The following is a 21914-nucleotide window of genomic DNA, read 5'->3' as shown; positions in this document are numbered from 1 at the left end:
CTGTTGAACAGGATTAAGTTTGGCGAGTGCATCAGATGAATAAAGGCCACAAGGAGCTGAATGCAACACCAAGTACATTGAGCAGTCCCATTTATCATACTGGACACTCCTGTATAACCAAAAAACGCTTAGAAGGGGGGGAAAAGTGCAACACTTCATCTTTATTGACTCCAATTCCCACATCACAATCCAACCGCAAAAAGCAGTCTCATATCAAGTCGAATATACGCAACTGTAATTACAAATCTCAAAAATCTGATCTGTTATTGCTTTTTCCCCTCCTCCCCGCCGTAAGAGTCCACAGTTATAAAGAAAACTATCATGTTACGTTCAGTAGAGTGAATGTGCTAATTAAAAAAATAAAGTCACTTAAAACCAATAAAAGGAGCCTATGTGGAGGAAGGCAGCACTGGCTTAAAACCAAACCCTGACAGCGAGATATTTCAACATTAGCCCCAGAAACAAGCGCCAGCTGTTTGCAGCTGTTGCTAAACCTAAAGTTTCAGCTTTAAACAATAAGAAACAAACATTGTTAAAAACAAACATGCATTTCCCTCATCACAGCTTTGCGTTGTACTTAAACCAGGTTGCTGTTTTTGAAATAAACGGTCCTGAAATTAGGGTCACTTCCATGTCTGCAATTTTTGTTACACGCGAGTGGTCCCTCACACCCAAGCAGCAAGTCAGTACAGTGTTCTTATGAAACTCCTCATCACAGACATGAGTGAGCGTGGACGTTCCGCATACTTAACGGTGCATCACATCTCATGATATGATGATACAAGTGAGTCAGAGTCAGCAGAATTCCACACAGCATGTAGAGCAAGGAAAGCTGTTTTGAGGTTCAAGCTTAATGTTCAAAGTTCAGTTCTTATAGAAGGAGCTGGCAAGAGGAGCAGGTTCCTCACAGCAGCATCTTGACTCCTCCTTGGGGAGACTGTGCACCTTGAGTGACTCCCCGCGGAGGTGCTGGTCCAAACTCTAACCGCTTCACTAAACTACAAACACAAGCACAAATACTCCTAAAACTTCCTCATATTGAACTCTTCACACATTTCATCATCTGTCAGTTGTTATTGTTATGACATCAGTGGAGGTCCTAGACAGTAGTACAGTTTCAGTACAACAAAACGGAAAAAAAAACCACAACGAGGCTATAATGTGATTGGTTATTTTTTTTCATTCTCTTCCCATATATTTGTTAACACAAAAAATAAATGAATCTGTATCAGAATAAACAATGTCAGATTTATTATACAAAAATGTTCTGGTCTTACAGGTTAGGCCAGGTAATGGCAACTTAAATTTTGATCCTCACTATAGGGGAAGAAAGGACCTTAAAATATAATTTCCTCTCTCTAGTGGCAAATAGTGATATTAAAACTGAGCCCTCAGCACATGATGTTCTTTTCAGTCAACAAGTGGCAAAAGTGACATAAAAACATGGTTCAATAGCTATGAATCCCTCTCACCTGTCATACTGTGGTGGTGGACTCATGCTGCTGGCTTGGATGTCAGCCCCCCCGTCCAGACCACATTGACTAGCAGTGGCGGGTGGCAGCGCCGGTCGGGTGCCTGATGTGTCGTACACAAAGTCTCGACATGACGCCAGCTTGGACTCCAGATTCTGACGCACCGCAGAGCACAAACGTCTTAAGTATAGATCACAAACTTGATCATGATACAAAGACAATACAGTATAGTGAGATGAATATCTCCTACCCCAACTTTTCTCAGCAGCTCCCCAACAATGTTCAGTGCAGATATTCTTGCTGACGTCGTGAGAGGGGTACCTACTAGACCATCACCTGACAACAAGAAGATGGATGGGATTAAAAAAGCATATCAAGAATCCTTTCACCAGGTAAGTATCACTAGTCACCTCGTCGAATGCTAGCTGCAGGAGGTGTGGCAAACGAGCTGGGTGGCTTAGACGGGGTAACGGGGGTCTGGAGATTATTAGCGGAGGGGCAAGGCAGGTCTGGTCGATCGGAATCTTTGCCCAAACTGCTGGATGGTCGCCTTTCTTTCTGACGCACTGCTAGCTCCTGGCGAAGATCTGCATCAAACAAGACAACCGACAGTTGGAATATAGAATTTTCTTTGACTTCGCTTGAGGTGTCATGCCAACACAAAAATAGACCAGAGGTGGATTCACACATAGATGCTTCAAAGATGAGAGCACCTGCACCACAGTGTTTACCTCTGGCTTCGTCTTTGAGCCTCTGAACAGATTCAAGCAGGTTCTCCTTCTCATCCAGCTCGCTCTCGAGAAAAGCATTCCTCTCAATAACGTGATTCATTCTCTGCTCAAAGTCCTCCAGAGACATGATGGTAGCCCTGGAGAAGAACTGAGATTATTACAAAAGTCTTTTTTTTACAGCAAAACTATAGCCTTGAGATAGAGGCACTGACCTTTTGGTCCGTTCAAGGTCATCATTGGACTGCTCTAGTTCTCGGATATATTTCTGCAGGTGATCTTTGACTGCTGTTGTTTCTGCCAGACTTTCCTCCAGGTTGGAGATGTGCTTAAAATTGTCAGCGTACTGACTCTCAAACTTCTCCTGCCAAAAAAGATTTTAGAGCACAAGATGAAAGAATGAACGGAATGTTTTAGGCAGGTAAAAAATAGCATACAATAAATAAGGAGGTTGCAATTTTATTCTGACTTTTTACCCCCCTGTCTGTTTATACATACGTCTTTACTCAACAACTGTTGGCATGCACATCCACTTGCGCTTATCAATCAAACCTTGATGTTATCCAGTTCCGTACGGAGTCTGTTGTTGTCTTGTAGCAGTTCCTTGTTTCGAGCTTCACAGTGCTTCAGCTCAGTTTCCAGCTCTGCTTCATAGTCTCGACTCATCTGCTGAAACTCCTGCAGTTCCTCCTGAGCTTCATCTGCCCTAAAGACAGCACATTTCCAAAATAGTGAGCTCAATGTCCATGAAGCACTTTAATGACTGATACATTCAAGACTTAAGAAGTTGTGTGCCTGTCGATACAATCGAACCATCTCATGTAATCCAATAAGAGCAGTGTTTGCATTATTATCATCATCGTTATCATGATTATTATTATTATCATTTTCGAGTACTCTATTACCTCTGCTGATGCCTATTAGCCTGCTCCTGCCAGAAGCCCAGCTCCTCTTGTGGGGTCGCAAAGTTGTGTGGCTCGCCCATGTCTCCGGCAGTTCTGGTTTACGAGGCCGACTTAAAAAAAAACAAAAAGTGCATCACACAACATACTGATGAACAATGTTTTCGCCTAGCAGCAACGCGTCACTTCTGTTAGCAGATGCTAACAAGCTAATAGAACTCGAGGAATCTGTACTCCATTTACCCCAGCAGGCCATGGTTAACACACAACATAATCGGAAAACATGGGGAAAGGTTGACTAGTTTTTGAAAGACAAAACGATCGTTAAAATTGGCAAGTAAACATTACGGCCAGCTTAGCAAGCTTAGTCAGCTTAGCAATTAAGCTATACTACCAGCCCACGCAATGTATCAAATGGACTTACCTACATGCAAGGGAAATGTTACAATGTATTAGGTTGATACTTATACTACCGGTTAATAGTTATCAAACACTTTTTCTAGTAATGTGCTCAAGTAAGTCGAACCTCACTCGCCTCCAGCTCAAAAACAATGGCGTTCCACCAATCAATTACACCGGAAGTTTGAATTCAGAGATGCGATTGGTTAAAATGAATGACATTTATAAGACGTTATCCAATCACTTTCATATCCGTAGTGGGCGGGGTTTCAGATGTTAAACTCCAATGAGGGCTATCCATAGAAATAAACAACCAGTAGGAAAAGCCTTGCCTGTTGAAGACAAGATGACCACGACACCATCTTGAACCGGGATTGCTACTTGCTAGACACGTACACCATACATGGAGTTATAATCAAGTAAAATAAATGCATACGAGACAGAATATATTTCCTTGTATATTTGGTAATAAAAATGCCATTACATACATGTATAGTGAATAGCAGTTTTAATTGAGCATTGTAAACTGGTCATTTCATTCATGTCATTTCATCCATAATTTTATTACAGTACCAAGGATGTTGATTTTTCAACATGCATATGTTAGTGGGATTTTACATGCATTAAGAAACATCCCATCAAAACTAGTTGTTACAATGGCAGTTACTATTATTATAGGTTCCGTTTCTGTCACCTGAGATTAAACAGTGCTGTACAAATATAAAAGAGTTAAACATCACTGATTTAAAAAAAAATCGTTGAGTAGACTGCCCACTATAAAATAAATACACATCATTATGTCTAACAGTACAGTTAGTTACAGAAGCACTGCTCACATCATTCATCAACATTTTATAACACTTGCTTGCAGCAGTACTAAGTTAGAAAAAATAAATCTTGACTCCACCACTGTTCACATCTCTAATAAACAATGGTGTCTGACCACAGGATGAAAAACACTTGAAGACCGAGTTATTACATTAAACATTTACGGTGACCTAAAAAAAAATCTGAGGCTTGTGAAAACTGACCAAATTGATGTTCAGATAATGATAAGCATTTCAAAACTCTTATTGCATCTTTGATTCAAATTCCACAAACGAGACATGAATCAGAACACATTGTTTCAACTAGTTAGGCTGCACAGGACAAAGAAAAATTGAGGGTTGACTTCCCCTTTGAGACCAGATGTTCTTTCGTACCTCATTGGAATTATAGTGTGACTTCCTTAGGCTTAGCTTTGTTTCTTGGACATCCCTTCTTACAGTCCACTACATCTGTCTTCACCTGTCCCAGAGTTCGCAGAAGGCACATGGTATCAAGGCCCTCATCAGCAGCTTCTTGCAACAACTCAAGCACCTATTAATCAGAAATGTGAAATGAGTTCAACTCTCGACTAAATTGTTATTGTTCCAAATTGACTCACCTGCAGACACTTGAAGGATTTCAGTTCACTTAGGTTTTCCTGCAGAAAGAGCAGATAGATGCTGAGGTCGTTGTAGAAGGGTGTAGTGAGCCCCAAAACGCCAAAGCCTGGCAGCATCTCATAAGGTCGCAGGAAGTTGGAACTCTGACGTGCAGGTCCGACGGCGGCGTACACCACCAGCGGGGTGAGCAGCACATAGACCCCGAGGTTGATGTAGCTGAGTAGCCGGAAGACCCCCACCGCCACAAGCTTACACTGAACGGCCGAGGGTACCCTGCTGTCGTTAGTCAGCACCCCTGTGCGCAAGTCACAAGCAAATTCATCGGTAAGGGAAGCCAGTTGGATGTAGTATCCCAGGTAGAGGCAGGCGAGCAGCAGGATGATCAGAGTCAAGCCTCGGCATGCCAAGTACATGACCACGAGGCGGTGAGAGAAGCGCTTGGTCTTGAGATATTGCTCAACTAAAGGGTATTTGAAGCAACCCTCAGCCAGCTCCAAAGCACTGCTACAGAGGAAGACAAAAAAAAAAATGTTTTTTTACATCATGCAATATAGCGTACACTTTGTATTTAGTGCATATGAAAATGAAAGGTAATTTATTTGAAATTGATCTTCTCGTACTTTACGCTGAGGTACATGACAGCTAGAAATTAGGTTGTTTACCTCTGTGTTTCCGGCGAAGCATCTTTATCCTTAGCATCCAATGATGCCAAATTTTTTGCCAGTTTAATGGCCCGATTATAAAAGCGGTCAAGCTCTTCCATTATGAACTTCAGATCCGAGGAGAGATGTGGGGCTGCAGTGAAGCGCCAGAATAAGGCAGGGATGTACACAAGGATGGCCAGTGAGAGCAGGATATATGGAAAGAACTACATACACAAAAGAGAAAAACAACAGATATATGCCATTTTTCATGTCCTCAAGTAGATGTAATTATAATCAGTTTTTGCACCATCACATTATCATCAATGTGCAGCAATGCTGACTCAACCTGAATATTGCTTAGATGGCAAGTACTGTACCTTGTGAAGCCATAATGGTGAGCCATCATCCTGTTGTTGTACTGCTGCCCAGCAAAATGAATCCACATACGCTGCCTGTCTCCAGGAGAAGTTAGTGGGAGCAAAGCAGCTGATTTGTGTACCTGAAGAAGCATAGAATGAGCAAGCTTAATATATACATCTACAATTTTCCCTTTGTAAATCCAATTGATACGAGAAGGAGGGTAAATTATAAATATAGTTATTATTATGGTTATACCATACTCAAAGCTACTTTTTTTTTCCCTTTTTGAGTCCAAGGTAATCAAAATTAGAAACAGCTCAATACAGTGCAGTTTACGACCACTAAAAAGTAATGCGAGCCTCTATAATAGTGTCAATTTTAGTATTGTTATTGTTTGTGTGTTTTGTATTGAGTAGCAAGAAAAATACCCAACTCTGATATGGAAGGGCAACAAAATGATACTTTTTTAAGGGAAACTAACAGCAGCCTAATTGATATTTTGGTTTCAGATGAGCCATCACATTTTTTCATTACGATTTGATCAACACGTCAAAAATGTGTATGTTAGTCATTTAAACATTTTCAATAGTTGATGTGAGTGTGAATGTTATTTGTCTCTATGCAGTGCAGTGAGAGTCCAGAGCAGGCCCTGCCCGGTAGGCCTGGTATAGATTCCAGCTTCTTTGCGACCCTGAACAGGAAAGCAATATACATGTATGAAGGGTATAAATCAAAGTAACTGCACTAGCTGCTGAGACCTTGGTTTACACCACACAAAATGCAAATGCACTCATCTTAAACCTGCAGGAAAATTCAAATGTAAGGAATTCTAGTATATACAAAAATATGCAGATTTATACTGTTCCTGCACGGTCTCTGTTGAGTCTCTCAAAATGATGGAGTTGTCCACTTTGGATCTTCCAATCTTATACAAGACGATGGATGTATCTATGGGAGTATGCTGAAACTGAGGCCAGCTATGGTTCTTATTCTTTTCCACACTAAACTCATTGAACCATGTCTTTATATAGAGCATCATGGCAGCAAACAGATCTTTCACCACACAGTCGGAACCATGAATTCATCAAAATGTCTTGGGAAGATGAAAAAACAAGATTGGTAGTGTAGTATATTTTTATTCTGCTCTTATTCCATGTATATTTCACTTGTAGGCCTAGGTGGTTAACCAGGTCAGGTACGAGTCAAGTTCGTGCCCTGGCTTCAGGAATATAGACTTACTGGCGCCATAAGGTAGAGATACAGATGGTGGCAATCAGGAAGGAACTATAGGTAGAAAGGCAGACTAGCGGGTCAAAGGTCAACTAACAGCCGAACTAACAGCTGTTCTGCAGACCCCCAGAGGAAGGAGGTGCTGGGTATAAAGCACGGAGACTGGAAGACTCAAGGCGCACACTTGACATTTTTTTCTGGGCGTGAGGCACTTCATTCTGACATTGGTTGAATATAACCTTTTCCCAATCAGCCGTGTGCCACTGAAGTTTCTCCTTCCCCGAGCCAGCCACCTTCCACAGGGTGCTTCCGAAAAACAGCTGACCACCGAAGACAATTCACCACAATAGGTAATTTATTGTATGAATCAGACTTTACTTGGTGGTCCTTGTTAGATTACTGTATAATCTAAATTGCAAACTTCAGCGATGCATGTTGGGCAATGGGCATTATGAGAATATATTTGTTGAACAGCTCTTGGGGGGTGTAAATGTTTCCTTGACACGTTGTAACTTGTAGCAATGTATTTTCAGACAGGGACAGACGGGTGCATACATGCTGCAGCCTGAACGTGTTCTGCATCTGTCTGGGCGCGATTTAAGTCAAAGGGTGGAGCCTTACGTCACACTTTAGCGTCTCATTTAAATATCTATAAAGAAAAGCAAACATTTCTATTTGCACCTCATGCATTTAAAAATAATATCAACAAATGTTTATTTTTCTTTCATTATAATTAAATAAGGGATTTGTATTCCGAAGAGATGCACGTTTCTTTCAGAGGGGCTTACCAACAGACACCTCCTGAGCAAAAGCCAGCGAGATGAGAAACAAAGGTAGTCCCACAGCCAGAAACGTCACTATTTTGTCCGCGGCTAGCTCCAGTCGCATTCCTTTGTATTTTGCCTCCGTGGGGTCCTTCAACAAAAAGTCCGAAAAAACGTATTCTGTTGCTACGTGGGCAATCGCCATGGCGCTCGGTTACAATAATAAATGGATAGGAAAAAAGTCGCTGTGCTTTAAAAATATAGTCAGAATTAAGCCAAACTCAAATAATAAAGCACAGAACTCCGACGCGCTATTGTTCATTCACCGGTGGGATGACGGTTGAACCTGCTGTCCCGTTATTAGCGCACCCGCACCACAGGCACCAGGGAGCGCTAGTGAACACCAGCGGACATTCTGCTATTTACAGCATCTGCTAAATGTATTCAAAATTTACACCCTAGAGATTTAAATACAGTTTGAATATGATGCGCAATATTGTTCTCTGGACAATATGCAAGTCAGTTTACGGGTAAAAATATCCCTCAAACTATATGAAGTATTACAATGTGCAATACGTTTGTCCATGAAGTGTGATCATGTAGTTAGGGCAAGCGATTGTTGACACATGTTTGCCCGTATTAAATTATTTAATAAATCTCTAAAATAAAATTGACTTAATAAATCTTAAAGATTAATAAAATATATCTTATTCCATATATACATGTATATTAAAATATATTTATCTTATTTTATATATATATTGATATATATATATATATTATTATAAATACATATATAAATCTAAATACTTCCATCATTATGTCAACGTCTGTATAAAATCTTGCAATAATAAGAGGATGTTGCCTAAGAGGATGTTGGCCTACGGGCGAATTTGCGACAGTTGCGAGTGCTTTCTGGCAAAAGTAGGTTACAAAAAAGGTGCGGGGGTTCGACTTGGGAGGGAGTTTGGAGGACTGGAGCAGGCTTCTTGAGAAAGATGTGACAAACGAAACCTTGTCAGGTATTTACATGGACATTGCTATTGCCGAATGCTCTTTTCGATCGCGTCAGTGTTAAGGCAACATTATGAGACGGGAAGCGCTCCAAGCTAGTGCTAACCTGATTGTTAGCTGAACGAAACCGTTGGTTCGCCAGGTAAACGTTAAAACTGTTAATGTGACGTTTTGCTCGGTTTTGTCGTTTAAGTTAGCTATCAGTCAAAAGTTTAGTCAAGATCCCGGGACAAGTGCATTTTCCTTTGCTAACTTACGCGCTAACTGGCTTGCCAAAACAGCGTGTTACTTGATAAACCTGACTGGCGCCCGCTCCCGTCCACGTGATCTACTAAAAGCACGACACCGGGGATAATCCTATAGGGTAACGATTTCGTTGCAATTGTTCAATCAATGCAGTGTTACATTAATAGCAACACTTGCTCTACAAGGAAGTCAAGGACCTCACTTGCTCTCCACTTTCGTTTCTTGTAATAGGAAAGAATGAGAGAGGAGAGAGGTCAAAGTAGGATGAGAGACCTCTCGAGGTTGGACGATGGAAAGACTGGGAAAGGAGAGATCCGTATGCAGCCCGAAAACCTCTCCATGGATTGGGCATCCTGAAACAGAAGCCTCGACTCTTCTCTGGAAACTCAAAGACTGCTTCACCATCAATGACACACTCGTCTCTCCTCAAATGAATAAAAAGGTATACAGCATGCAATGCGGTTCGGGAGGACAAAAGCTTAAAGAAAAATTTAAATCTCAGCAAAATATACAAATATGTTTGATCTGATTTGTTTATTTCGGCAAGTACATAATCAACACTTATTTCAACTTCATTTCACATTTTGTTTTATACGACTTGTTGAAAAGGGAGGCGGATTGAAGCAATTTTGCTTATCTAGTCCCGTCCCGATTTCAACCAAAGGTTTACACTGCCAGACACAGTCTGCATATCCACAGTATTACCCAAGTACCACCATAACCAAAAAAAAGAAAAAGAAAAAAAGAATCAGAAAATTTTCACAGAATAACATTTGATTCAAATACAGCAATGAGAAGAAAATAGAGTTCTAACAGATTGTGACAATTTGATTTGGATACAAAGGTAACAATTATTTCTAATTGTGCTGTTCTTTTTCACGCTAGGTCAATGACATGGACAGCAGAAATGCAGTGCTGGAATTGAAGGATGTGCCTCCTCCCCCTCTGCACCTTGCTTCATCCTCCCAACCATCCCAGCGCTTCCCTTTACCCCCGCTCCCTTCGTCTTCTTCTTGTTTACTTCCTCCCCAGCTTACGCTAGATCACCATCGACAACAGCCTCCACCGCCGCCTCAGCAGCAGCAACAGGAGGGGCCTGACCCCAAAGTAAGCGTATGCGCCCACTGTGATTACTGCATCACCGAGGGCTATGGATTATCTGATGGTGGAGGTGTTGCTGGTAGAAGCGTAGCTGGTGTCGTCCCACACTATGCAACTCCTGAGTCAGTGGCAACGCCCATCCACAGCAACAGTAACACTAGCAGGGTTGGGCCTTGCTCTGTAGCCTCAACGTTTCTTCCGTACAAACACGGGCAGAGCTGTTGCCCTAAAGATGACGCTTATGATCCGCTGCTCAGTTATGGCTACAAACCTCTGAGGCTCTCTTCAGTAACCACCTCCCAGCCCGTCGCAGCACAGCCCCACACCCCTTGCTGCCCGGGATGTGTTAACCCAGCTGAAGCTCTCCCAAGCAACTCAATCGCTTTCCCTCCTCATCCTTGTTTGGCTTCTTCACTCCCACCCATTTCTACTCTTTCGGCTTCCTTGCACAGTGCTTGCCTGGCTTCTTCTGGTTGTCATATCTGTGGTATGGACTGCAGTCCTATGGTCAGAAGAACCCAGACAAGTGCTGCACTCTGTGATCACCCTCCTTCTACCGCTATCAACACTGCATCCACGTCTGCACATCTCTGCTCTAATCCCATGCACCTAAATGTTGAGCAAACAGTTTGTGTGAAGGGGGCGCACTACTGCCAGGATTGCCTGTTGAAGGTTGGTGAAGTTTTACACTGGTTATTACTTAAATGTCACTTGAGGTAACTTAGATGCGTGTTTGTATTGGTGAGTCTTTCATTGTATTGTCTGATGTGTGTGCTTTAAATTTGTGTGCAGCCTATGAATGGGTTTGTGTCCAAGTCAGAAAAGGTCTGGCCCACTATTCCCGTTCCTCAAACAACTCCAGTCACGATCCCCATTTGCAATGGCTGTGGCACCTCATCTGATAGTGTGGCGCTCAGTCAGGGCAAAACCGGCCCAAAGTTTGGTTAGTGCACTTTTGAATTACATCATAACTGAAAGCTGATTGTCCTTTTTAAGAATACAGAAGAACAGTCAGCAATTTATGATTCAAGACAAACACGCAGCAAATTGTTTTGACCACACTTGCTTCCCCATGCATGGGATCAGTGCAGTGACACAAACTAACAAGCACAGCTTTCAGCCACTGTAAAATGGAATCGCTGTCAACAGTGTTAGGACAATTATTGTGATGGATAGTTAGCTTGGCGTTTTCCACTGCACCCACTTGTTCTGCTCAGTAAATTATGTGAGTTCCAGTCAGTTTACATTGTTTGGATTTGGCGTTTTGCAATAACCGTTAAAACAGCGGTGCCCAAAATACAACCCAGCGGCCATATGCGGTCCGCTGTCTGATTGGCAAAGGTACTCCGGTATAGCAACAGGTTACACTGTAAATCTCGCTGCAATTTTGGCTAAAGGGCAATGCATTGTATTCCAGTAAAATCTCGATCTTGTTTTTAGAAGCCTTTGTTGTCCATTGGTCAGGTTCACCAGAAAGTGGCGGTACAGAGAACATTGCACCAGTCGGAGTGTTTTGGGACATAGAGAACTGCAGCGTGCCTAGTGGAAGATCTGCCGGCGTGGTGGTACAGCGTATACGCAGCCGTTTCTTCCAGGGCCACCGTGAGGCTGAGTTTATTTGTGTGTGTGACATCAGTAAAGAGAGTAAAGCAGTTATTCAAGAGCTCAACAACTGCCAGGTAACCTGTAAAATATGCTCATGGAAAAACACTTCTTCACTTGAAGGACACCATATGAACACACTTTATATTATTTCACCAGGTTACTGTGGCACACATCAATGCCACAGCCAAGAATGCTGCTGATGACAAACTCCGCCAGAGCTTACGGCGCTTCGCTGAGACCCACACTGCACCCGCAACCGTTGTCCTCGTCTCATGTGCGTGCCGCTCCGATTCTCTGTAATCATTCATACGGCTTCATTTTTTCAGCTGTCATTCCTTCATTTCAACAGCTGATGTAAACTTTGCAAGTGAGCTGAGTGACCTGCGCCATCGCCATGGTTTCCATGTGATCCTGGTCCATGGTAACCACACGTCCCAAGCCCTGCTGCAGCACGCCCACAGTCACGTGTCATTTCAAGAGATCACAGCTGACCTGCCTCCATGCATGCCTCTCAAAACGCAGGTAAGCCTTACAAAAAATGTGCACTTTTCAACTAGTTTGTATTGGAAAAGGTAAGTGATGGCCTCATTGAAAGCAGACTGATGAAAAAGAGGACATTTATGAAGCTGAGCCTCTTTATCAATTTATATTCTTTCACATTTTGAGCCTGTCAGCGCTCATCCATTTTTGTCGACTAAAAATGACAACAGCGACAACCGTGTAAAGCATACAAATCTAGACAGGCCCGCTGTCTTTTGCTCCCCTCCTTCAGCCCAGTTACAACCTGCTCTATGTGCACAACCTTCCCGTCAACTGTGACAAGAACCTGTGGAACGCTGTGAAGCTGAGGCTCCGTCGCCTCTCGGACAACTGTGGTGGCAAAGTGCTGGGTGTGTCCCAGGGTAAAGCCGTCCTCCGTTTTGGCACCCCTGAGGCGGCATCACGTGCCCGCAAGAGAATGGAAAATGAGGACGTGTTTGGCCATCGAATCAGCCTCTCTGTCTCTCCGCGGCCCCGGGATGATGCAGGTCGTGAGCTTCAGTCTCAGTCCCATAACCTTCCCTTGCCTCAGACACTGCCCCTACCTCATCAAAGCCAGGACACAATGTTTCCCACTCCTGTAGCCCCATCCTCCTCTTTTCTGCCCCTGGAGAAGCCACGGTCGCCCAGGAGGGCACGGCGAGCCACTCGCCCATGCTACACACCCGGCTTCCTGCCTGAAAGGCCCTACAGCCCTAAGAGGGGGTGCTCTGGGCCTCCGGGTGGCACGCCTGCAAAGCCCCATCAGGTCAGCAGACTCGTCAGTGCCTGCTCTCCATTAGACGCCATTGCCCGCTTTCACTGTACTGTGCTGTGCAGTCCTCCCGCCCGCTCCCTCCAGTGTCCTCTTGATTGCTGGCTTGACTCATGGCTCGTAGGTGCTTGCTTAACAATCAGTCGTCTCATATCTGGCATGTATTAGTGGTCAAAGCTGTGTCGTCTTGTGTCCTGCATGTTTTTCAAAATGCAGAATCGTTCTACTAATGTGTGACTTGATCTCAACTAACCAAATAATCAACAGCTTCAACAAAGCATGAACTGTGTGTATGAATCCTTTTTTGTTTGTTTTGTTCCAAGTCTGCTTCATGTACCGTATTTAGCTTTCTGGCTGCTGAACCTCATGCCTGCAGTTCTCCTCTGACAAAACCTGTTCCTTGGTGGTGACTGTTTCATACAAGTCATAGTTGTTGTTTTTCCATTTGAACTGTGACGCCAGCAGTGCATGTATACGTTCATTCAGTATCGATTAACACCAAACACCATTCTTTGACGCAGGAGTTGGATAGTGCAGACAGCAAACCTAAGCCGGGTTTCCATCATCTAGATAAAGGGCGGCCAGCCGCCTCCTCTCCCCATAGTAATGGTGAGATAGGATCACTGGAGCAGCTTTCCAAACCTGGCTTCACCGGTGAATCCTTACACATGAAAAGGTACAAACATTGAAAAGGGAGAGAGGGTTTTGAAGTGAAAGGTCACATTTTATTTGATGTCTGTAAACCTATTGAAATTACCACTGTAGCCTGATATGTTTGAGATGATTACCAATGTTTTGTTCTTGTCCCTGTACTCCTCGCAGTGGGACCAAGTCTCCGGTTGAAGGGGAAAGACGCCCAATAGAGTTTCAGATCAGCACACCCTCTGCTTTCAGCAAGCTGAGCCTGCACAGAAGCTTCAGCCCACTTGTCTTGTCCCAGGGTTCTTGGTCTTCCAGGTGATCATATTTGATATGCACGCTCAGATTATAAGGAGAGGTTGCGATATTTAAAATTTGACCCACATAATACTTAGATCTGTTTGTTTTGCCTACTCCAAAAGGACTGCATCGCCTTGCCTTTCTAGCCGCTCGTCCCCCACGCTTGCTACTCCTCGAAGCCCTTGTCCAGACGGTCCACCTGAGCCCTTTTCAGATGGAGCTGAAATCCAGGTGGCTAACCTCGACTACAGAATGTCCCGCAAGGAACTACAGCAGACTCTACGTGAGACCTTCCATCGATATGGGCGGGTATGTTTTTTGTCATTGGCAGTATGGTGACGCTAAAAATATGGTTTCACTGCTTCTTAAGTTGATGAGTCCCAAAGCTCAGGCATTTCAGACTCGTTTGTTTTTGTTGTGGTTGTTTGGCTTTTTTTTTTTTTTAGGTTAAAGGAGTGGAGCTTAGTCCCCATACAGACTATCAGCTAAAGGCTACGATCCTGATGCAGTCCTTACAGCAGGCTATAAGCGCCGTCAGTGGACTTCACCGTTACAAAATTGGAGGCAAGCGCATCCAGGTGTCTCTGATCACAGGTGGCCACAACAAATCCATGGCCATGCTCAGGTACAAATGTTCAGGCAATGGGATTTATTGCCCAGGACCCATGTGGAGGTTAATTTGACCTTTTCATTGTCTTAAAGCTCCGAGTTCAGCAGCATTCTTCAGGAGGCACCTGCCAATTGCCTTCCTCTCTTTAAGTTCACTGAGATCTATGAGAAGAGGTAAGTGGCTTGATATCCCGGCATGCAAACACAACCAGCCATGCCAAATAACATCAATGATGTTTATTGCTATCCCACCCCCCGCTTACAGATACCGCCGTAAGCTTTTGATGAGCGATCTGTACAGGCTGCCGGATGTAGTGGCTGTTCGGGAGCAGGGGAGCACGAGGCTCGTGTGCCTTCTTCCCAGCAGTCAACTCCGTCAGAGTCCACTGGGATCTTCTCAGTCACAGGAGAGCTCCTCCACGTCAAGCCCTGTTGTGTTTGAGGAGCTGGAGTATCATGAGCCAATCTGCAGACAACACTCCAAACAGCAAAACTTCAGGCAAGAATCTGGCCGATATTACACACGCTCACGCGCACGCACGCACACGCATATATCCTTGGTTTAAGTATGTCAATGAAAGATTTGGGTGTCCTGTATCTATTTCCAGTAGTATCTGTGGCAAAAGATCCATATAGTATCAATGATGATAAATTGAAAGTATTTTCTGTTTCTCTCCCTCGATTTGCATACTGTATTTTTAACTAAAATAACCTAGTTTTGACAAGCCTTAGTTTGAGCTGGTCTGGTTAATTATGGTGCTCCGCCTTTGTATTTCATAGTGAGGCTGACTTTGACCCAGACTCGTACACAATTCCATTTGTGGTCATGTCTCTAAGCACGTTGGCCCCTGAGGTTCACGCACTGCTTCAGTCACACGAAGGAACGCTTCCCCTCCTCAGGTGACAACATATGCTGATCTATTGCAATTCATGTCAAAAAAAAATTCTGTTAGTTGCTCTTGAAACACATTTCCATTGTGCCATAGATTCAATACATCATTGTGTTTTATCTTTTAGCTTTACAGACTGCTATGAAGCAAAGTTCAGTCGGCTGGAGTTGGGCAGTGAGACTCTGGAATGTGGTGTTCCTTTAGAGCACCTCATTGCATGTGTCCCAAGTATAGCCATAGTCACAGCTCAAAATGGTTACAAAGTCATCAAGTGGATTCACAACAAACCACCAGCACCAAACTCTGGTGAGAACATTGATGAAATCAAACTACTTAGCCTCATAACTATTTTGGAGTCACGGTATTTGTACTCGCTTGTAATTATTACCCTGGTTTGCCTCCAGAGCCGTGGCTACTTCGATGCAAGAGTCCAGTTGGCAACCCTCAGCTCATTCAGTTCAGCAGAGAGGTTATTGACCTCCTCAAGAGTCAACCGTCTTGCATCATGCCCATCAGCAAATTTATACCCTCTTACCATCATCATTTTGCAAAGCAGTGCCGCGTCTCTGATTATGGCTACTCAAAATTGTTTGAGTTGCTAGAAGCAGTTCCGCATGTCCTGCAGGTAGTGTACATGAGGGCCTTAAGCACATTTTTGACAAATGTATTTGTATGGTAATTGATGTCAATATTCACTTTTGTTGTTTTCATCTATAATTTAAGGTCTGACTTGGGCCTTTCTTGAACAACTGATCTAATTTTGACTTTGCAGATCTTGGGCATGGGTACAAAACGACTGCTGACCCTCACCCATCGAGCCCAAGTGAAGCGTTTCACTCAAGACTTACTAAAACTTCTCAAATTTCAAGCCAGCAAGCAAGTTGCTGTCAAGGACTTCATGCAAGCATATCATTGGTTTGTCAACATGTCATATACCAAGTGGTCATAATTCTAAGTTGGCTTTGGGACTGTGGAGTGATTCAGTGCCATGTTCTTCAGGTGCTTTTCCAGAGACTGGAATGTAGCAGACTATGGCACATGTAACCTCATCGACCTGCTGTCTGAGATTCCCGATACCACCATTACCACCACACACAACGACACTGACACAATCATCTCTGTTCCGAAGAGAGGTACTGCAACTTTCACAACCTCCAATTATTCAACACATGCACGATAAGCAGATACCGCAGCAAAACTCTCCTTAAAAAATCTATATCTGAGATCTTTTTTTTTTTTTTTGTTCCATTTGTGGGACGAGTCATAATGTTGAAAAAAATAAGGGGGGAAAAATACTCAATCGTCAATTATCTGCCCTGGCACTTTGGGGGGGGTACATTTCTCTAACCCCCCATTGACAATCAATTAGTGATACTATGCAGATGATAGCCTGTCTTGAATTAAAGACTTGAGTACAGTATATTAGCACTAAACTAAACTGCCTGTTTAACCACAGAGCGTACTAGGGATGAAATGGAGCGCACTAAGCAGTTTGGGAAGGAGGTCGTCGATCTCCTCCGTCACCAACCTCACTGTCGAATGCCCTTCAGCAAATTCATCCCCACCTACCACCACCACTTTGGACGTCAGTGTAAGCTCAGCTACTACGGCTTCACCAAACTCATGGAGCTCTTTGAGGCCATCCCTGAAGTACTAATGGTAAGTAGACTACCAATTGGCACTGAGCCATGTGATTGTGTGCGCTTCAAATCAACCATTCTGATTTAATCTCCGCCCCGTGCTCTTTCCAGGTATTGGAGTGTGGCGAGGAGAAGGTGCTTACCCTAACAGAGGTGGAGCGTGTCAAAGCTCTGGCAGCTCAACTGGTCAAGCTGCTTCGAGCTCAGAAAAACGCCAGCATTCCTGTAAACCAGCTGCTCACAGAATACAGCAAGACCTTTGGTTATGGTCTACGACTGCAGGACTATGACACCAGCTCCCTGCCTTCATTACTGAGCAAACTCTGCCATGTTGTTAAGGTAAAGGGTTGTTTATTTCCAAGGCTCTCCTGTAACGTTAAAATGATTTCCATACTGGTGGTCTTGTCCTGTGAATCCCAACCGATGTGCCATGCGAAGGTGTCCAATTTTGCTCAATTGGTCCAAAAACCATTTACTATTTACCACAAATGATGTCTCTGCATCTACTATATCCATGCGAGTAATTTATGATAGTGAATGCCTCACTGATTAATCTGTCAATTCTTTTTTTTGATTAATCCATGTTTAAATTTACATCTTGTAATTCAAAACCAAGATATTACTTCAATTTGACAGTGGAGAAAATTCCCGTGCAAAAATTAATTATGATTCACTTATTCGTTTGGTCACTAACATATCAAAACCGTCAAAAATATTGCTCAGTGTTTTCCAAAGTAAAGTCAAATGTATTGTTTCTGTCTGCTTTCATGGACAACTGCAGGATTTACGCTGAGATTTTACCAAGTTGATGTAAAACATGACCTTTGCTCGGTAAAGGTTGAGAAACAACAGTCTACTCAATGAACACTATTCCTTCACAGGCACTTAAGCAGAGACTTTTGTTTCTTTTCAAGGTGGTCGATGGCGCAGAAGGACGGGAAGTTCAGCTCATCAACAGAAAATCTCTGCGTTTACTGACATCGCAACTTCTGGCACTGCTTATGTCTCAAGAGAACGCCATCGACAAGGGTCTCGGGGTAGATGAGCTGAGCCTGCAATACCAGATGGTCCACAAAGTCCCACTCAACCCTTGTGAATATGGGTTCCTCTCCCTCAGTGAGCTACTCAAGAGTCTGCCCTACCTTGTGGAAGTAAGAGAAGCAATCCATTCCGTGCTGTCACAGCAGTCCCTCCGAAGCAGTGTTTTAATTGTCCTCTTTCACAGCTTTACTGGGAAGAACCTGACTGCAGCATTCAAGATGGAAGCTCCACAAGCAGCGCTGGTGAAGAGTGGGTGAGGCTGACGAGGCTTTACCAGTTTGCCCGTAACGTACGTGCGCTGCTCCACACCTACCATTACAACCAGATCTTCTTCTCCGAGTTCCAAGGAGCTTATAAAAAGTTTACTGGTTGTGGCCTGGAGTCTCGCTCCTATGGGTACACCAGCACCGACGAGCTTCTCAGTGCTATTCCACAGGTGCCAATTCAATTGCGGTCCTATTTTTACACTGCCAAATCTGCTTGTTGTATCATCAATTGCTCCTTTTATTTTCTGCCTGTCATTAGGTCGTCTGGATTAAAGGTCACGGGCACAAGAGGATTATCGTTTTGAAGAACGATATGAAAGGCAAAAGCTTCAGTGCAGCCATTCATTGCGGTAATGCAATCTTTGCACAACGTAAACGATAACAGGCTTTTGTGTTGGTGTCATACAGAGAGGGTGAGTGCTTCAGTCCCCAGCAGCCCTCAGTCAGGAGGTAACATGGAGAGCCCCAGAGACAGCCCAACAAGCACCACCCATTCGGAAGCACTCAGCCCAAGTAAAAGATTACTTTTTATATCTCCAATGAACAACAACAAAATATTTCTGTTGTGCCTTATGTGTCATCTATTAGTGCTTATTGGCGTGTTCCCTTACCCCCCTTGCAAAAACAGACATTCGAAGCGGCACCTTGGCCGCAAGTGTTCCAGCCATACTGGCTCGATACCATATTGATCATTTAAAGCATTAGTCAAGCATAATTAGCATTTGAAGATGCGTGGCTAGAAAAGACCTTAAGAGAAACTGTAGTGTGTAGGGAATACACTGTTGTTGTTTCTGAGTTATTGTATTCCAATCTCCAAAAGCCGTTTGACAAAACTTATTCCCTTTTGTTTACCATCAATAAGATGAGTGGAACCCACATCGTTCTTGCTTCACAGGCCCCACCACGGCACTAGAGTCTGAGCTGCTGTGTCTGACGTCCCCAGTCGACCTTCTGTGCGGCCCGGTGCCATCTTGCCTGCCGTCACCGCAGCTCCACCCTGACCCTGTCCTAATGCAGCAGTGCGATCTGATCCGTTTTGAGGAGAAATCCCCGCCGTCGGCCCAGACGTCAGGTCAGCTTGAATGTGAAAAGTTGCCATTAGGTCAGTAATCTATGACGAGAACAAAAATACATTGTGTCGAGCATGTCACAGCCCTTGCGCACCTTCTGATTCTGCGCTTATGTTTTCAGAGAGCGGTGAATTAAGGACGGGAGCTGCTGGCAAAGACGACGAGCCAGCTCCGCCCATGGACACCGGGTCCCCTTTGTCTGTGGAAAGTCCAAGCAGAAGAGGCCCTCGCAGTCGAATCAAACTCGCTGCCAACTTTTCATTCAAATGAGGTTTCTGAACCAACAGGCGCACGAGCAGCGAGCCAAACTAGTTGAGCCGCCGTTGTAAATAGATGGAGTGGAGTAGCTATACTGATCACTCACTCTTGAAAGGCCATTTGGCTTTGCCAGTTCCTGTCTTTGCATTCTAATCTGCGTTGCTCTATCACAGTCTTTAGAATCTGCTCTTTCACAATCAAGCTTTCTTTCGGTGGTACTCGTAAAGCTTTGATCTTTTTACCTTTTGCAGACTTTCTGCAATTTGCAACCCACTTATGGTTACTAGACTATCGTTCCATCCTGAAGGAAGTTGCATTTTCTCCCCAGCAAAGTGCACACGTGAATCCCGATGAGTTAGATGCCACTGCATTTGGAGAGATGCTCAAGATGAATAGCAGATTTGTGTTTCAGGATGTTAAAACAAACTCATTCTTAGCTCATAAGCTTGATCAATGAATTTTTTTGATGGGTTGTTCAACTATATATATATATTAAAAAGAAAAATTATTTAAATCATAATTAGCTGAAGACAGAATTTCAGTAGCTATTCTTTTTAGAACTTTGTAAGTGGTTCCAGAGATGCTAATGTCTTATTTTTTTTGTTCTTCTTGCTTCAAAGACTTCCAGATCCACATTTGTGGGTTTCATGGCAGGTCGCCTCTTTAAGATCATCAAGTTTGATGGCCATTGTTCCTGTTTGGGTTGGTGCGACTTTATTCAATGGTTTTGCGCCCGAAAACCGAAGGTCGGGGTGTGCGTGTTTGACAAGCTTTAAGCCAAGTAGTCTGTGTCGTGTTTTTTTTAGCGGTTTGTGTGTGGCACTCCACTGTTGACATATGCACAGTGTGCATACATGACTTGACGCATGGTGTATAATAAGCCTAGCAGCAGCAGACAGGAGCGGAGCATAGAACAAAAGCAAGCATTTTGTCTGATAAGTTAACGACCCCCACCTTGTTTTTGGCTTCCTGGAGGCAGGGCTACCATCTGACCGCTACTCAGCCTTGTTGCCAGTAGTGTCTGTGGTGGTCTCCAGTCTGAGTTCAAGTGAAGCACGTTTTGATTTTTAATGACAAGGTGCATGGGTGTGAGTTTCTGGGGCATGGGCATTTGTGGGAGGCGGTGGTCTTGTTAGTGGACTGGCATGGGGGCTGTGTAAAGCCTCCATGTGCATGTGTGTGTCATCCACATAGAGAACCCTCTGCGGCTCTCTGGATTTTGCCTGGCTTTTACAATGGATTGTATTCGCCATGGTGACAAAAGAATTCCCATAGTACCTCCCCAGGCACCATGTTTTTCTATCCGGATGTTGCTTTCCTCCCTTTTTGCCATCATGTGTTTTCTGTTCTCCTGGCTGCCTGTCTTGCTCCTGGTCGCTGTGAGTTTGCCATGGGTCACAGATGTGGCAATTTGGTGCCGAGAAATGGGTAAGAGCCCATTACGTCAGTGGCCAAACATTACGCGTTGACTTGTTCAGCTGGTGTCATGACGTGACTAGATTTTGAGTTTCCTCCAACTCTTGATCACGCATCTGAATTATTTTAACCACTGTTGATGCTGCCTTAGGTTTCTCTGGCCTTGGCAGTCCCAATTTAACATCGAGCTTTCTCTATGCAGTGACATCTAGCTCACAATGGACACAGTTAGCACATTTAGCTTGACCTTTTGTGCAGGAGACCCCTTGAAATATGCGTATCGGCATAGTTTTGGTTCAGGAAATAAATAAATTAATAAATGGGCAATTATTTGAGGTTTGAAGAAATGAATCCATTCTTATCCTGCTCGCACTAACAATTTGTATTGCTTATTAAGCTTTTCATTTGTACACCAATTGTTCTGTGGAAAAAAAGATGTAGTTTTAATTCAAAGCTGCTATTTAAAACTTGTAATTTTTTACTCCCCCACCCCCCTCATCTATTACAGTTCTAAAGCCTCACCACAAATTGTTGCTGTCAAACATCATTTAAGGGACCAATACAGTTCTGTTAATAAAGTTCACTAAGCATTACCTCTC

General features: G+C 43.7%; 3 protein-coding genes across 9 annotated transcripts; 1 reads left to right on the top strand and 2 right to left on the bottom strand.

The window, feature by feature from the left end:
* Positions 1 to 141: 141 nt before the first annotated feature.
* LOC133151000 (nuclear distribution protein nudE homolog 1-like) lies at positions 142 to 3671 on the bottom strand. 2 transcript variants are annotated; one of them, XM_061273696.1, is made up of 9 exons: positions 3527 to 3671; positions 3106 to 3215; positions 2753 to 2906; positions 2416 to 2564; positions 2204 to 2340; positions 1883 to 2059; positions 1723 to 1808; positions 1473 to 1627; positions 142 to 998 (listed from the first exon to the last, which is right to left on the bottom strand). In XM_061273696.1, exons 2-9 carry the CDS (start codon positions 3183 to 3185, stop codon positions 905 to 907), a joined length of 1032 nt encoding a protein of 343 aa, XP_061129680.1. In that variant the 5' UTR covers positions 3186 to 3215; positions 3527 to 3671; the 3' UTR covers positions 142 to 904. The 2 variants fall into 2 exon arrangements, with proteins under 2 accessions (XP_061129680.1, XP_061129681.1); XM_061273697.1 differs by having other exon boundaries at positions 3531 to 3671.
* A 362-nt stretch (positions 3672 to 4033) lies between these two features.
* Positions 4034 to 8228, bottom strand: LOC133150999 (pannexin-1-like). Its single transcript, XM_061273695.1, has 5 exons — positions 7951 to 8228; positions 5950 to 6071; positions 5591 to 5796; positions 4928 to 5429; positions 4034 to 4860 (listed from the first exon to the last, which is right to left on the bottom strand). Exons 1-5 carry the CDS (start codon positions 8129 to 8131, stop codon positions 4714 to 4716), a joined length of 1158 nt encoding a protein of 385 aa, XP_061129679.1. The 5' UTR covers positions 8132 to 8228; the 3' UTR covers positions 4034 to 4713.
* A 579-nt stretch (positions 8229 to 8807) lies between these two features.
* Positions 8808 to 21908, top strand: LOC133151208 (meiosis regulator and mRNA stability factor 1). 6 transcript variants are annotated; one of them, XM_061274033.1, is made up of 28 exons: positions 8822 to 8948; positions 9222 to 9304; positions 9418 to 9628; positions 10072 to 10959; positions 11080 to 11230; positions 11752 to 11966; positions 12049 to 12166; positions 12242 to 12414; positions 12665 to 13180; positions 13708 to 13862; positions 14009 to 14143; positions 14248 to 14434; positions 14572 to 14750; positions 14828 to 14908; positions 15000 to 15233; positions 15515 to 15634; positions 15752 to 15930; positions 16029 to 16249; positions 16397 to 16539; positions 16624 to 16757; positions 17081 to 17283; positions 17376 to 17603; positions 18179 to 18415; positions 18490 to 18741; positions 18831 to 18891; positions 18980 to 19084; positions 19467 to 19673; positions 19763 to 21908. In XM_061274033.1, exons 3-28 carry the CDS (start codon positions 9476 to 9478, stop codon positions 19909 to 19911), a joined length of 5424 nt encoding a protein of 1807 aa, XP_061130017.1. In that variant the 5' UTR covers positions 8822 to 8948; positions 9222 to 9304; positions 9418 to 9475; the 3' UTR covers positions 19912 to 21908. The 6 variants fall into 6 exon arrangements, with proteins under 6 accessions (XP_061130019.1, XP_061130018.1, XP_061130015.1 ...); XM_061274035.1 differs by lacking the exon at positions 9222 to 9304 and having other exon boundaries at positions 8808 to 8948; positions 19515 to 19673; XM_061274034.1 differs by lacking the exon at positions 9222 to 9304 and having other exon boundaries at positions 8808 to 8948; positions 19467 to 19643.
* The last annotated feature ends 6 nt before the right edge of the window (positions 21909 to 21914 follow it).

This window comes from Syngnathus typhle, linkage group LG3 (genome assembly GCF_033458585.1).
Source record: "Syngnathus typhle isolate RoL2023-S1 ecotype Sweden linkage group LG3, RoL_Styp_1.0, whole genome shotgun sequence".
Classification (NCBI taxonomy): domain Eukaryota; kingdom Metazoa; phylum Chordata; class Actinopteri; order Syngnathiformes; family Syngnathidae; genus Syngnathus; species Syngnathus typhle.
The sequence above is the reverse complement of the archived record's forward strand: the minus strand, read 5'-3'. Positions and strand labels throughout refer to the sequence as shown.

Excerpts from the sequence above, each read along its gene's own strand:
- LOC133151000 (XM_061273696.1), bottom strand. The coding sequence starts at position 3,185 with ATGGGCGAGCCACACAACTTTGCGACCCCACAAGAGGAGCTGGGCTTC. Across the intron at positions 1,809-1,882 it reads TGCAGCTAGCATTCGACGAG|GTGATGGTCTAGTAGGTACC; the intron begins GTGACTAGTGAT and ends TCTTGTTGTCAG. Across the intron at positions 1,628-1,722 it reads AGCTGCTGAGAAAAGTTGGG|AATCTGGAGTCCAAGCTGGC; the intron begins GTAGGAGATATT and ends GCGGTGCGTCAG.
- LOC133151208 (XM_061274031.1), top strand. The coding sequence starts at position 9,476 with ATGGAAAGACTGGGAAAGGAGAGATCCGTATGCAGCCCGAAAACCTCT. Across the intron at positions 13,181-13,707 it reads CGCCTGCAAAGCCCCATCAG|GAGTTGGATAGTGCAGACAG; the intron begins GTCAGCAGACTC and ends TCTTTGACGCAG. Across the intron at positions 16,540-16,623 it reads TTCATGCAAGCATATCATTG|GTGCTTTTCCAGAGACTGGA; the intron begins GTTTGTCAACAT and ends CATGTTCTTCAG.
- LOC133150999 (XM_061273695.1), bottom strand. The coding sequence starts at position 8,131 with ATGGCGATTGCCCACGTAGCAACAGAATACGTTTTTTCGGACTTTTTG. Across the intron at positions 5,797-5,949 it reads CACCATTATGGCTTCACAAG|TTCTTTCCATATATCCTGCT; the intron begins GTACAGTACTTG and ends TTGTGTATGTAG. Across the intron at positions 4,861-4,927 it reads AATCCTTCAAGTGTCTGCAG|GTGCTTGAGTTGTTGCAAGA; the intron begins GTGAGTCAATTT and ends TCTGATTAATAG.